The sequence below is a fragment of the Mirounga leonina genome, unplaced genomic scaffold (assembly GCF_011800145.1).
Source record: "Mirounga leonina isolate KUSES-001 unplaced genomic scaffold, KU_Mleo_1.0 Mir_174, whole genome shotgun sequence".
In the NCBI taxonomy this organism is placed as follows: domain Eukaryota; kingdom Metazoa; phylum Chordata; class Mammalia; order Carnivora; family Phocidae; genus Mirounga; species Mirounga leonina.
The window spans coordinates 1255272-1270318 of record NW_023270451.1 but is presented as its reverse complement, the minus strand read 5'-3'; the positions used below and the strand labels follow the sequence as shown (position 1 = coordinate 1270318).

The window sequence follows — 15047 nt, the reverse complement described above, 5'->3', positions numbered from 1 at the left end:
GGCAGTGATTTCCACAAAAGGTAGGTATTCACAAATATTTGTTATTTTCATTATGATAATGAAGGAGCTTCTTGTCATTTTAGTTGGAGTTCCTGATTGCCCTGGAGATTATAGGATCATCTGAGTGTTTTTGATGGCATTAGAGCAGAAAGGTATTGGAGCAAAGGCTTCTGAATATAAGGAACCTGCTTTGAAACCTGGCTACATCCTTTACTAGTTGGGCAGCCTAATGCAGGTTATTTAGTTACTCTTAGCCTTATTTTCTCCCTGTCAAATGGAGGTTTAATAATTGTGTCATAGAGACATAAGGAGGCTTAAATAAGACAGCATGAAACATTTAGCTCACTGTCTGGTACAGAGTAAATTACCCATATGGTAGCTATTATCTCAGACTGACTTCTTAGTATACATCTTGCAATTTGTTGATGACTGTAATTGATTTGTAATTTGACACCTTGATTTCAGTGGTAGCCTTGATAACATGGTATGCTTATTTTCCTCACAATGTTATAGTAAGTAACATTTGTAGAATACCTTTTCTTGCTTTTTCTCCTTCAGTTCATTTCATGGCATTAACTGCCATGTCTGTTGAAGTCAATCACCCCTAATTGGACCCCAGCATTTTTTTAAAGTATGGACCTGTTAGCTTTCTCCGGATAGTTCACTGCCTCCTAAAATGAAGATTGCTATCCAAATGTCTTCTGCCATATTTCTAACTTAGTCATCTTTCTCTCATGATACCAGTTTATGTATCTTGTTCAGTTTTTCTTTTTCACTCTGAAAGGCTAATGCTAATTTTGTAAAATTTTCCATCAAGTATTCTTTGATCTGTTTCATTGAACAATTTGTCTGTATCCTCATTTTCACTTGCATGCAGCTTTTGGTACAGGTGAGAGCCAACTGGTTGGTTTTTCCAGCATTTTATTGTGAAAAATTGCAAACATTTAGAAAACTTCTAAGAATTTTACAGTGAATACTCATAGATTCTTCCACTAACATTTTATTGTACTTGAGTTATCACAGATCTGTTCATCCGTGTATCCATCAGTCCACCTCTTTTGATACATTTCCAAGTATATTGGAGATATCCCCTAAGTGCTGGTTTGCTTTTGATTGTTTATCACAGAATCAAACCCTCCTATATTCTCAGCTGATCGATCTTTAGATAAAGACTTTACTTTTTTCCCTTCTTTTTTTGTGCTCCATAGCACGTTAGTGGTGTTCTTATGAAATGGTACATTTAATATCTGCAGTGAGAGGTGAATAGTTCTGAATTTCTGCTATTTTGTATAGTTAAGGAAAAAAAAATTTAAGATCACATTGGGAAATGAAAACATTTTTGGCTTTTCTGTATTTAAATTTACTCAATAAACATTTTAATCAGAAAAGATGTTAAAAATTCAACAAAAAAAATTGTGTAACTTGTGTTTCATTACTGTGCATTGAAAATTAGAACCCAAATTTAGGCCATTGTTTGGTTCAAAACTTGAAAATAGATATACACTTTATTATATGCTTAATTCTGAACATGAATCAGGGAACCAAGCAGTGTAGCCAAAGAGCACAAATGATCAGTGAAAATTGAAGCAATACTTTTTTCATGTATTGGACCAGCTATACATTTTTTTTTCATGTACTGAGTAATCCTAATTATTATGTGATATAACCAAAGAGAATCACTCCTTTTATTTATTCAGGAGGAAGAATTCTTAGATTTTGTCAGTTGGATAACTTCTTATTAGATAACTTCCTACGCTGAGGTTCTGTGATTCTTTACAGGCCAGCAAAGATTTTTTCATGATACTAGCACTCCCATCCCCTGGGGGATGGGTGCTCTGTTGGGGGGGGGGGGTGACCAGAAATTAAAATTGCCATCTTCATAGGTCATAATATAGCTACCATATAGCAAATACTTATGAATGTTCCAGGTACTATGCTAAGCTATTTATATATGCTATTTTATTCTGTATTACCACCCTATGAAGGAGGGTTTTATTGTGGTCTCTTTATTTTGCAGATAGGGCAACTGAAAGTAAAATTGGTTAAACTACTCTCCTCAGGTCAGATAGCTAGTAATTGTAACACTTGATTATTGCTCTCAGGGTTTTAGTTTACAGCAGTTTAAATTTGAGAATAGAATACTGTTGAATAATGGAATGACCACTGGAAGTAAAGACAAAAGCTTAATTTTGTCTCTGCCACTCACTTGCTAGGTGACCTTGGACAAGTTAATTGGCCTCTCTGAACCTAGGTGTCTTATCTGTGAAATGTCAGTTAGAAGGCATTCCTCCTCCTAGGAAGTTCCAAGAATCAAACAGGATAATAAATGTGAAAATGCATTATAGACTGCTAAATGCTTGGGGTTGTAAGGACAGTGGAGGGGGAGGAGATGGAAGGGAGACTGTCTCCTAACTCTTAAGCTTTATTTGAAGTTGGCTTGAGAACAATGGGAATAATTGGACTTTTCCATTTATATTATAATTATTACAGTACATAATTATTACATTCCTAAGGTTGTTGATTCAAAATTCAGTTTAAATTTTGTATCTTTATATGGTGAATGTCCAGAATAGTTCATTTACTGTTCTGGTTAGCCTGTTATCATAAACTATACAAAATTTATCAGGATTCAAATAAAGTTCAAAACATGTTTACCGTCTGTTACAGGGAAGCTGATTTTTCTCTCTGTATCTCGGAAGTACCTGAAAGGGGTTTGTAATCAGTCTTAAATTTATTGGCAGTACTAAGGTATTGTACAGATAATTGTCTTAATCCTAACATTAAATAAATCATTTAAGGCAATGTTACTGTTCCTTTATGACAGAAAAATTAAGTCTTTTGGTCATACAACTAATAAATGGCAGAGCTGAGATTTGAAGCCAAGTATGTCAGATTCCAAAGCTCTTTCCTGGGGCGCCTGGGTGGCTCAGTTGGTTAAGCGTCTGCCTTTGGCTCAGGTCATGATCCCAGGGTCCTGGGATTGAGCTTCAGCATTGGGCTCCCTGCTCAGCACAGAACCTGCTTCTCCCTCTCCAGCTCCCCCTGCTTGTGTTCTCTCTATTGCACTCTGTCTCTCTCTCAGATAAATAAAATTAAAAACAAAAAACAAAGCTCTTTCCCTCATACAGATCATGTCTTTCAGTGTCACTAAAAACCTGTCTTGTTATTTTTAAGTAAAACAATGTGGAATTTAGGAAGGTCAGTGGATACAGTGGATATAGAACTCAGATGTCGGGCACCTGGGCGGCTTAGTCTCTTGAGGGTCCGACTCTTGGTTTCGGCTCAGGTCATGGTTGTGGGATCCGATCCCTGCATTAGGCTCTGCACTCGGCAGTGAGTCTGCTGAAGATTCTCTCTCCCTCTGCCCCTCCCCCTAGTCGCATGCACGTGTGTGTGCACTCTCAAATAAATCTTATAAAAAGAAGAACTGAGTTGTATTTCCATATGCCTTAATGAACAAATAGAAAATGAAATTTAAAAATCTGTGCCATTTTCAGTTATGTCAAAGAACGTCAGGTGTCTAGGAATGAAATAGTACTGTGTAGAAAATGCTGGTTATTTTGTACTTTCTTGGAGGTTTAAAACACCAGATTTTTTGTTTTTTTTTTAATACACTGTTTTTGGTCAGTATTAAGCAATTTACTGTTCATATCAATTTGCTTTTATTATAGTCGATGCTGATGTAACAGTGATAGGTTCTGGTCCTGGAGGATATGTTGCTGCTATCAAAGCTGCCCAGCTGGGCTTCAAGGTAAGGTTTAGACCAAACTAGGTTTGATACAGTTTTACTTGGGAAGAGTTGACCGTATTCACAAAATACTTCCCGCATTAATGGTAATAGTAAATTTTTGGTTATTCTATAAATTGTATATAGGCTGAGATGAATGAAGAATGTTACTCAGTTGCGGTGCTCTCATGAAATAGTGAAGTCCATTATTCCCTCCTTCCCCCAATACTTTGTACATTTGGCTTCTAATTCCACTTTGGAAGCTACGGTAATAGGACTATGAGCATGTGTTTGATAATGTTAAACAAACAAAAATGTCTCAGCATAATTCACTTTTGAGTTAGCCTGCATTTAGCATTATTTCTGAAATGATACATTTTAAAGGACTCTCTGTTTCATTCTCAGAAACACAGCTTCAGTAACTTGTTCTGTAGAAGAATTAAGACAGATGTGGGAATTTTAGTGAACTGAGACATATATCCAGTTAAATGATGTTTTCTTTGGTTGTAGACAGTCTGCGTTGAGAAAAATGAAACACTTGGGGGAACGTGCTTGAATGTTGGTTGCATTCCTTCTAAGGTGAGCATGTGTTTTGTACAGTGCAGTGGTGTTTTTCATTAGCCACCGATTAGAAGGATGTATTAGGACTAGAACATGAGGCTAGTAGAGTTATTAGCTATGGTTGATTAAAACCATGTTTTCCTCGGTAAAGCTTAAACGGTGCTGTACCAGTCTGCCATACATTCCTGAAATTGCTTCTTAGAATACCCAGCCTTTCCATTCAAACAGGCTCTGATGTTCCATTTTTTTTTTCTTCTGCTTTCCTTTACCAGTGAAACAGATAACAGGTAGTAAATTCTTCCCTTAGGTGTTTTATGTATGTAGACATGACTGCCTTTTTCACCTGCCACCCTGAAGAGTATACTTATTCCTTTGATTTTAAAGAAAGTAAAGGTGTTTTGTTTTTCATTCCTGCTGGTTGAACGTTTTTTATATCATTATTATTTGGCTCAGGTTAATAAGAACAGAAACTGAATTGTTGTAGTCCTTTGTATTATTCCATGTAGAGAATGTCATTTCTTAAGTGCTTTTTGATTGTATATAGTCTTATTATCAACACTGATGATTTTATCTATTTAGGCTTTATTAAATAACTCTCATTATTACCATATGGCCCATGGAAAAGATTTTGCATCTAGGGGAATTGAAAGTAAGTATACTTTTCATATGTAGCAGTTTACCAGCCATGTTTGACTTGACTCTTTTGGCTACAGCCTTATGTATGTCTGAGTGTGTAACATATTTTACTGAGTAAAGAGTAAAAGAAGATCTTAAAAATGTAGAGAGATTTACTTAGGAGGGCTTAAATCCAGATTTTTACTATGACGTCTTATGTTCCTTTGACAACTTTGGCGTGAAGTCTGCTGTATGTGTGTGAAGAGTCAGTTTTAGTTTCCCTGAAACCTGGAGATATTGGGGTGGGGAGCTGGCCCTGGATTCCTGAGTGCTATGGGCAGAGAAGGAAGGAAGGTTAGTAGGTAGGTAGGTTGGTCTACCTAAGTTGGTAGGGGGAAGAACAAAGAAGGGGTGGGGTGCAGCACAGTGTAAAAGGAGGCCATTCCATTTTAAGTTTGTATATCTTGTATCCTACCATTCTTTTTGGGCGGTTTTCATTTCATCCTTTCTCAGCAGTTGTTGACAGATACATCCAGAAGGGTTGGGGTTCTAGGGAGAGCTTAAACATACCAGAGGGCGGGGAGGGGTAATAGTTTTTCCTTCATTTGTTTGTAGCAGTAGGCTTCTGAAAGAATGGGCTGGAGTACGCAGTCCAGTGGGTATAGATGTGAACACTAAAGCAAATAGATCAAAGTAGATGAAAGGTAGAGTGAACACGTACTTTCCTTACTCAGGAAAGAAGAGACGGGGTTAGTCAAGAGAACCTGCATGGTAGGCAAAGCTTCCTATTATAGCCCTTTGGCCCCAGGTCAGTCCAATCTCTCAGGGTCTCTGTTTCCTCATCTCTGAGATATGTGTTGCTTGCATGAGCTGATTGCTGAGATATCCCTTTTCTGAAGTTGTGTTGAGTCTTATTATACTGTTGCTTCAGAGTTCTGAGTTAAATGAGTGATTAAATCCAGTTTATTAAATTCTTTTATATTAAGTTTTTATATTTAAAGTTTTCAGATGATTATTTTTGTTAGTTTTTGTTTCATGAAACAGTGTTCTTTTTACTTAAAATTTCAGGTGATGTTTTACTTTGCCATTTCTATTTAAATCTCATCCAGACCTATCATCATAAGGTGTTTGGAGAATATGTTGCCACAGTGGGATATAATGTCTATTTTGGACTGAATTTTTCCCAAAGGTGGACTTTTTACAGTGTTTGAAAGGTTCTATTTATTGAGGTATGATGCTGTTGGCCTTTTTGCCAACTACGATTATTGTATCAGTTACTAAGAAGTTTTAATACTGCCTTTTATACAGTTCTGTAAGCATTAGGCTGAAATTTTCCCGACCTTGATTAGTGAAAAATAGCCTCTTGCTTCAAGAATTTAGCTAAGGACTAAAGATTTCTTTAACAAACCACAGTGTCTGAAGTTCGCTTGAATTTGGAGAAGATGATGGAGCAGAAGAGTACAGCAGTAAAAGCTTTAACTGGTGGAATTGCCCACTTATTCAAACAGAATAAGGTCAGTGATTTAACGTGCAGACGTCTGCTTTATTTTACATACACATTAAACATTATGCTGATAGAGCGATTCTGTTAGAACTTGGCTGCTGGGGTTTTTTTGTTTTGTTTTGGTTTTGGGTTTTGTTTGTTTTGTTTTGTTTTGTTTTTTTCCTGGGGGTATTTATTTAATTAAAAATTGTATGCTAACCTGAAATAGATTTCTCTGACATACAGAACTTTTTGCTGCTCCATGCGTAGCCTTACTAAGTAAGGAAGCATTTTGTATTGGATGTGTTATTTAATAGAGTACTTTTTTCCTATTAATCATGTTTTTTTAAATCACGAAAATCATTTTAAACTTTGTAAATCTATAAACATTATTTTATAAAGGTTGTCCACGTAAATGGTTATGGAAAGATAACTGGCAAAAATCAGGTCACTGCTACGAAAGCTGATGGCAGCACTCAAGTTATTGATACAAAGAACATTCTTATAGCTACAGGCTCAGAAGTTACTCCTTTTCCTGGAATCACGGTATGCTTTTTACAACTGGTACAATCTCCCTTCAAAAAGACCTTTTATAAACTACTTTATTCAGGCTATTTATGAACTTTGAGAAATTTCTAACTGAAATACTATATGTTGACAGTCATTCAGCTTTGGGAAGCTGACTGTCTTTATTCTGCAGTGATTTTGACCAGAAATAGAACACTTCATATTAAGATGAACTTGAATCCATGATGAAGTTAAAACTGACCATTTTGTTTTAAAATGCCAAATGATGGAAGTTTTAAGTGAGCATTTTTAATGGGATTTAATAAAATTGAGTGTATGGATAGAAGTCATAGATACCTCAAAACAAATAAATGTCTTAGTATTTTTTGTGAGGTCAGTTTATAAAACAGTAGGTTTTTCCAAATAATTTTGATTTTATATATTTTATTACAGATTGATGAAGATACAATAGTGTCATCTACAGGTGCTTTATCCTTAAAAAAAGTTCCAGAAAAGATGGTTGTCATTGGTGCAGGAGTAATAGGTGTAGAGTTGGTAAGTAATGCTTTTTCTTCTCTTATTGCCTTCACAGAGTTGCAAGGGACTTCATGGTCCCCTGTTTGATTCTTTGTACAGCCTTGCAAGCAGAGCAACATGGAATTTTGCTTAAACACTTGAGTCATAAAGAGTTTTCAAGACAATTTATTTATGTAATCATTGGTCATTAGGACATTCTCTTTTATTTTGAAATCTGCTTCCCTGTATCTGCCACCTTTCTGGTTCCCTAGAACTGAATTGACTTTTTAAAAGTCTGATAGCCCTTCAGATACTCAAATCTGACGGCCCGTCAGTCCTTCAGAAGATAGTTCTCATTCTGAACAAACTGCATTTTAGATAAAACTTCTGTGGCTCTTCCCTCTCTCTCCATCCTCATCTTGATCCCTGTTATGTTTTGTCAGACTGCTTGCAACTCTCTGACTACCTTGCCATTTTATGCTTTCTGCCTACTGTGTTCTCCTTTCCTGTCCATCAGGCGACTTTCCTGTATTACCAGTGACCTCTCCATTTTTTTTTTCAAAAAAGATTTTATTTTATTTTTTTTTTTGAAGATTTTATTTATTTGACAGAGAGAGACACAGCGAGAGAGGGAACACAAGCAGGGGGAGTTGGCAGAGGGAGAAGCAGGCTTCCTGCGGAGCAGGGAGCCCGATGTGGGGCTCGATCCCAGGACCCTGGGATCATGACCTGAGCCGAAGGCAGCCGCCCAACTGACTGAGCCACCCAGGCGCCCCTCAAAAAAGATTTTATTTATTTATTTGCGAGAGAGAAAGAGCAGTTGGGGGGATGGAGAGGGGCAGGCAGACTGCACTGGGCACGGAGCCCGATGTGGGGCTCGATCTCAGAACCCTGAGATCTTGACATGAGCTGAAATCAGGAGTCAGATGCCCAACCGACTGAGCCACCCAGGTGCCCTAGTCCCTAGGTCCCTCTATGTTTTTGCTCCCTCCATTTCCTGTCTTGACTACTTTCCTGATCTGCTTAGATTCCATAGTCCATCACTGTAGCTGCTCTTCTTGAGTCCCTTACCTCCTTGGCCATCATCATACCTGCTTGACAAAACTGTAGTCCTGATTTAGCTGTCTACTCTCTCTCTCTCTTTTTTTTTTTTTTAAGATTGTATTTATTTGCGAGAGAGAATGAGAGACAGAGAGCCTGAGAGGGAGGAGGGTCAGAGGGAGAAGCAGACTCCCTGCCGAGCAGGGAGCCCGATGTGGGACTCGATCCCGGGACTCCAGGATCATGACCTGAGCCGAAGGCAGTCGCTTAACCAACTGAGCCACCCAGGCGCCCTCTCTCTCTCTTTTTTTAAATGAAGTATAGGTGACATAATAGTGTTATATTAGTTTCAGGATACAGCATGGTGATTCCATAACTCTATATATTATGCTGTGCTCACCACAAATGTGGCTGCCATCTGTCACTATATAACACTGTTAAAATACTATTGACTATATTATTTCCTATGCTGTACCATTTATCCCCATGACTTACTCATTTTGTAACTGGAAGCCTCTACCTCCCACTCCCTTTGACCCATTTTGCCAATTCTCCCACTCCCCTCCCCTCTGGCAACCACCAGTTTATTCTGTATATTTACAGGTCTGTTTCTGCTTTTTTTGTTCAGTTGTTTGTTTGTTTTGTTTTTTTTAGATTCCACATATAAGTGAAGTCATATGGTATTTGTCTCTGTCTGACTTACTTCACTTAGCATAATACCCTCTATGTCCATCCATGTTGTTACAGATCGGAAAAATCCATTCTTTTTTATGGCTGAATAATATTCCATTGTGTATAAAAGTACATCTTCATTTATCAGAGGACACTTGGGTTGCTTCCATATCTAGGCTATTGTGCTGCATTAAAACGTAGGGGTGCATATATGTATCTTTTCGAATTAGTGTTTTCCTTTTCTTTGGGTAAATACTCAGTAGCAGATTACTGGATCGTATGGTATTTCTGTTTTTAATTTTTTTAGGAACCTCCAAACTGTCTTCCACAGTGGCTGCACCAATTTGCATTCCCATCAGCAGTGCATGAGGGTTCCTTTTTCTCCACATCTTTGCTCACACTTACTATTTCTCACTTTTCAATACCCATTCTGATAGGTGTAAGGTGGTATCTCATTGTGGTTTTGATTTGCATTTTCCTGATGGCTAGTAATGTTGAGCATCTTTCATGTGTCTGTTGGCCATCTGTACGTCTTTGGAAAAGTGTCTGTTCAGGTCCTCTGTCTGATTTTTAACTGGATTATTTGTATTTTTGATGTTGAGTTGTATATGTTCTTTATATATTTTGGATATTAATTCCTTATAGGATATATCATTTGTAAATTTCTTCCTCCATTCAGTAAGTTGCCTTTTTGTTTTTTCATGGTTTCCTTTGCTGTGCAAAAGCTTTTTTATCTTGGTGTAGTCCCAGTTTATTTTTGTTTTTGTTTCCTTTGTCTGAGGAGACAAATCTAGAAAAATGTTGCTAAGACTTAATGTCAGAGAGATTACTAGCTATGTTTTCTACTAGGAATTTTATGGTTTCCAGTCTTACATTAGTTCTTTAGTCTATTTTGAGTTTATTTTTATGTGCAGCGTAAGAAAGTGCTCCAGTTTGATTCTTTGGTGTGTGGCTTTCCAGTTTTCCCAACACTATTGAAGAGATTGTCTTTTCCCCATTGCATATTCTTGCTTCCTTTATCATAGATTAATTGACCACATAAACATATGTTTATTTCTGGGCTTTCTAGTTTGTCCCATTGATCTGTGTCTCTTCTGTGCCATTAATTTACTTTTTTGATTATTACAGTTTTGTAGTATATCTTGAAATCTGTAGTATATCTTGAGGATTATGTTACCTCAACCTTTATTTCTATTTCTCAAGATTGTTTTGGCTATTATGGGTCTTTTTTGGTTCCACACAAATTTTAGGATTGTTTGTTTTAGTTCTGTGAAAATTACTGTTGGTATTTTGATAGGGATTGATTGCATTCAGTCTGTGGATTGCTTTGGGGAGTAAGGACATTTTAACAATATTAATTCTTCTGGTCCATAAGCATGGTATGTCTTTCATCAGTGTTTTAAAATTTTCAGAGTATAGGTCTTTTACCTCCTTGGTTAAGTTTATTCCTAGGTATTTTATTCTTTTTGGTGCAATTGTGAATGGAATTATTTTCTGAATTTCTCTTTCTGCCACTTTGTTATTAGTGTATAGAAATGCAACCAATTTGTGTATATTGATTTTTGTATACTGCAACTTCACTGAATCCTTTTATCACTTCTGATAACTTCTTGGTAGAGTCTAGGGTTTTCTTTGTGTAGTGTCATGTCATCTGCAAATAGTGACGGTTTTACTTCTTATCAATTTGGATGCCTTTTATTTCTTGTCTGATTTCTGTGGCTAGGATTTCCAGTGCTGTGTTGAATGAAGTGGTGAGATGGGACATCCTTGTCTTATTCCAGTCTTAGTGGAAAAGCTCTCCGTTTTTTACCCTTGAGTATGATGTTATCTGTGGGTTTGTCATATATGACCTTTATTATGTTGAGGTATGTTCCCTCTAAACTTACTTTGTTGAGAGTTTTCATCATGAACAGATGTTGAATTTTGTCAGATGTTTTTTCTACATCTATTGAGATGATCATATGATTTTTATCCTTCATTTTGTTATTGTGGTGTATTGATTGATTAGGATATTGAACCATCCCCAGAATAAATCTGATTTCATCATGGTGAATCATTCTTCTAATGTATTGTTGAATTTGGTTGCAAGCATTTGTTTTGGATTTTTGCATCTGTGTTCATAGGGATGTTGTCCTGTAGTTTTCTTTTTTTTTTCTAAGTGTCTTTGTCTGGTTTGGTTATCAGAGTAATGCTGGTCTTGTAGAATGTATTTGGAAGCTTTCCTCCTATTCTGTTTTTTTTGGAATAGCTTGATAGTTTGGATAGGCTTTAACTCTTTTTTAAATGTTCCGTACAATTTACCTGTAACTCCATCTGGTCCTGGACTTTTGTTTGTTGGGAGATTTTTGTTTTGTCTTTGATTTTTGGAGGAAGAACAGTTTATTTCATACCTCAACCTGAGAGTATATTGCCTAGTTTCTGAAGCTTCCTTTTGATTACAGATTCAGTTTTGTTACTAGTAATTGGTCTCTTCAGGTGTTCTGTTTCTTCCTGATTTAGTTTTGGAAGATTGTACGTTTCTAGGAATTTAATGGTTTCTTCTGTGTTGTCCAATTTGTTGGCATGTAATTTTTCGTTGTAGTCTCTTATAATCCTTTGTAATTCTGTGTGTTGGTTTTTACATCTCTTTAATTTCTCATTTTATTTATTTGGGCCCTCACTTTTTTTCTTGATGAGTCTGGCTAAAGGTTTGTCAATTTCATTTATCTTTTCAAAGAAAGCTCTTAGTTTCATTGATTTTTATTATTTTTTAGTCTCATTTATTTCTGCTCTGAGTTTTTTCCTTCTTTTTACAAACTTTGGGCTTTGCTTTTTTTTTTTTTCTAGTTTCTTTTGTAAGGTTGGATTGTTTGAGATTATTCTTGTTTTTTGGTTGTATTGCTATCAATTTCCATCTTAGAACTGCTTCCTCTTTGTGCCAAAGCTTTTGGACCATTGTGTTTTAGTTTTTACTTGTCTCCATGTATTTTTTTAATTTTCTTTTTGCTTTCTTTGTTGAGCCATTGGTTGGTTGTTGGTTTGTTTTTTTTTTTTTTTTTTTAAGATTTTATTTATTTGAGAGCGAGAGAGAGAGATTGAGCACAAGCAGGGGATAGGGGCAGAGTGGAGACAGAGAAGCAGACTCCCTTCTGAGCAGGGAGTCCAACACAGGGCTCGATCCCAGGACCCTGTGATCATGACCTGAGCCAAAGGCAGACACTTAACCGACTGAGCCACCCAAGTGCCCCGAAATGCTTTTTTTTTTTTTTTTTTATTTGACAGAGAGAGAGACAGCGAGAGAGGGAACACAAGCAGGGGGAGCAAGAGAGGGAGAAGCAGGCTTCCCGCGGAGCGGGGAGCCCGATGCGGGGCTTGATCCCAGGGCCCTGAGATCATGACCTGAGCTGAAGGCAGACGCTTAACGACTGAGCCACCCAGGTGCCCTGCCCCGAAATACTTTTAAATTTGGTGAGACCTGTTTTGTGGCCTAACATGTGATCTGTCCTGGAGAATGTTCCATGTGCACTTGAAAAGAATGTATTTTGTTGTTTTGGGATCAGATGTTCTATATATATCTGTTAGGTTCATCTAGTTTAGTGTCTTGTTCAAAGACACGATTTTCTTACTGATTTTCTCCATTGAGAAAGTTGGCTATCCCCTACTGTTAGTGTCAGTTTCTCCCTTTATGTCTGTTAATATTTGTTTTATGTATTTAGGTCCTCCACTGTTGGGTGCATAGATATTTACAATTGTTATATCCTCTTGCTGGATTGATCCCTTTATCATTATGCAATGCCGTTGTCTCTTGTTACAGTCTTTTTTCTTTTTTTTTTTTTTTTTAAGATTTTATTTATTTGACAGAGAGAGAGACAGCCAGAGAGGGAACACAAGCAGGGGGAGCAGGAGAGGGAGAAGCAGGCTTCCCGCAGAGCAGGGAGCCCGATGCGGGGCTCAATCCCAGGACCCTGGGATCATGACCTGAGCTGAAGGCAGCTGCCTAACGACTGAGCCACCCAGGCACCCCTATTTTTACTTTTTGAACGGGAAAAGCGATTTAATCATTTCCAGTGATTTTTGTAAGTAAAGAAATTCCTAACTATTGTACGGTCACTTCATATTTAACATTGTATGAATATTAAAAGCAAACAATTAAATGAGAAAATGTACAGTACAATGGAAATAGCTTGTTACTCAACACATACAGTAGATCTCAAAAACAAAGACAACACACTCAACCAGGGAGCTTAAAATAGCAAATCAAAACCCAAAGAACTAGAAGGAAAAAAAAAAATCCTTCAAAAAGACAACTGTTTCACCTTCCTAGGGCAGTGCTTTACAATGTGAGAAACACTGATACCTTCCAGCTCCTACAGGTCATGTCTTCTACATACAGCAGTAAGAGCTCTGGCTGGATTTGCCAAAAAACAGTTCCATGCCCAGAACTCTGTATCAGACAGGATCCTTTTTTTTTTTTTAACCAAAATACTTTCTACAAAATTCCAAACCAAAAGGTACTGCTTAAGGCATCTTTTTTTTAATATAACATTTCTCTCTTCTACAGTCTAGTTTAAAGTCTATTCTGTCTAATGTTAAGTTTTGATACCCCGGCTTTTTTTTTGGCTTCTGTTTGCATGGAATATCGTTTTCCATCCTTTCCCTTTCAGTCTACAGGTGTCTTTAGGTCTGAAATGAGTCTGTTGTAGGCCGCAGATAGATGGGTGTTGTTTTTTTGTCCATTCCATCAGCCTATATTTTTTGTTGGAGTATTTAGACTACGCTTAAAGTAATTATTGATAGCTATATACTTAGTGCCTTTTTGTTCATTGTTTCCTCATTGTTTTTGTAGTTTTTCTCTGTTCCTTTCTTTTGCTCTTTTTCCTTGTGATTGGTGACTTTAGTGTTGTGCTTGGCTTTTTCTCTTTATTTTTTGTGTATCAGTTATAGGTTTTTTTGTGTGGCTATCATGTGGTTCTATATAACATCCTATGTATATAGGAGTTTGTATTAAGTTGATGGTCACTTAAATTTGAACATCTAAAAGGACTTCGTTTATATTCCCCCATCTTCCATGTTTTATGTACTTGTTATTATATTTTACATTTTTTAATTGAGTCCCCTTAACTTTTTTTTTTTTAATTTGTAATTGTACTCATTGAAGCGGGCTAGAGCTGGGGGTGCCTTGGCCTTGAGCTGATGTGGGCTAGGGGCCCAGGGCTCACTGAGGCGGCAGGCCATTTAGGGCACCTGGGCCCTGCTCCTGTCTGCGCTATCAAGGTGGAGAGGGAACGTCATCAATGGCACTTGTTAGCCTCTCCAGCTCTGGAGAGATTTCCAGCAGTTTCCCCTCCATTTAGCCTATGCTATAGGGTTAGTAAATGCGTTTTCTTCACTATATAGTCTTTTGGCTCTTTAAAGGATTGTGCTTTTTTGCTGTGCCCCAGGGTGGGCAAATCTGCTCGTAGCTCCTCAGTGCTGTCCCTCCCTCTTGCAGTTGGTAATGTTGGGGGTCATGTTCCCATTGTTACCATGTCTCAGGCTCTCCGCCTGTTCTCTGCATGGTCCCGCTATCCTTGTACGGAAGCGTTCAGTCATTCCTCAGCTCTTCTAGAGGAATTGCTGTATATGGAGGTATAGATTCCATCTATCTGTGGGAGGTGAATTCAGGGTCTTCCTATGCTGCCATCTTGGACACTTCTGGGCTTTTATATCTAAGCACCTATTAGCATCTCTACTTACCTTTCTCACAGACGCTGAATTCAGTGAATTTGTGACTTAACCTTTTTCTCTCCCTCATCCCTCTCTCACCCCCAAATAAACAAAACCCAAACCCGTTTCTTTTGTAATATTTCTCATCTCAGTGTACCACCCTACATCTAGAGGCTTAAGCAGGAAGTTTGGGAATTGTACGTGACTTATGTCATGCCATCGTGCCTCCTGCTGAGTCCG

At 37.5% G+C, this 15047-nt stretch overlaps 1 protein-coding gene across 1 annotated transcript in view; it reads left to right on the top strand.

Annotated features, from left to right (window-relative positions):
* DLD (dihydrolipoamide dehydrogenase) overlaps positions 1-15047 on the top strand; it is a 38415-nt gene that overhangs the window by 14463 nt on the left and 8905 nt on the right. The window contains exons 3-8 of the mRNA XM_035020350.1: positions 3672-3751; positions 4238-4306; positions 4868-4937; positions 6317-6417; positions 6789-6932; positions 7347-7448. Coding sequence (XP_034876241.1) covers positions 3672-3751; positions 4238-4306; positions 4868-4937; positions 6317-6417; positions 6789-6932; positions 7347-7448 — 566 coding nt within the window. The remainder of the gene's footprint in view (positions 1-3671; positions 3752-4237; positions 4307-4867; positions 4938-6316; positions 6418-6788; positions 6933-7346; positions 7449-15047) is intronic.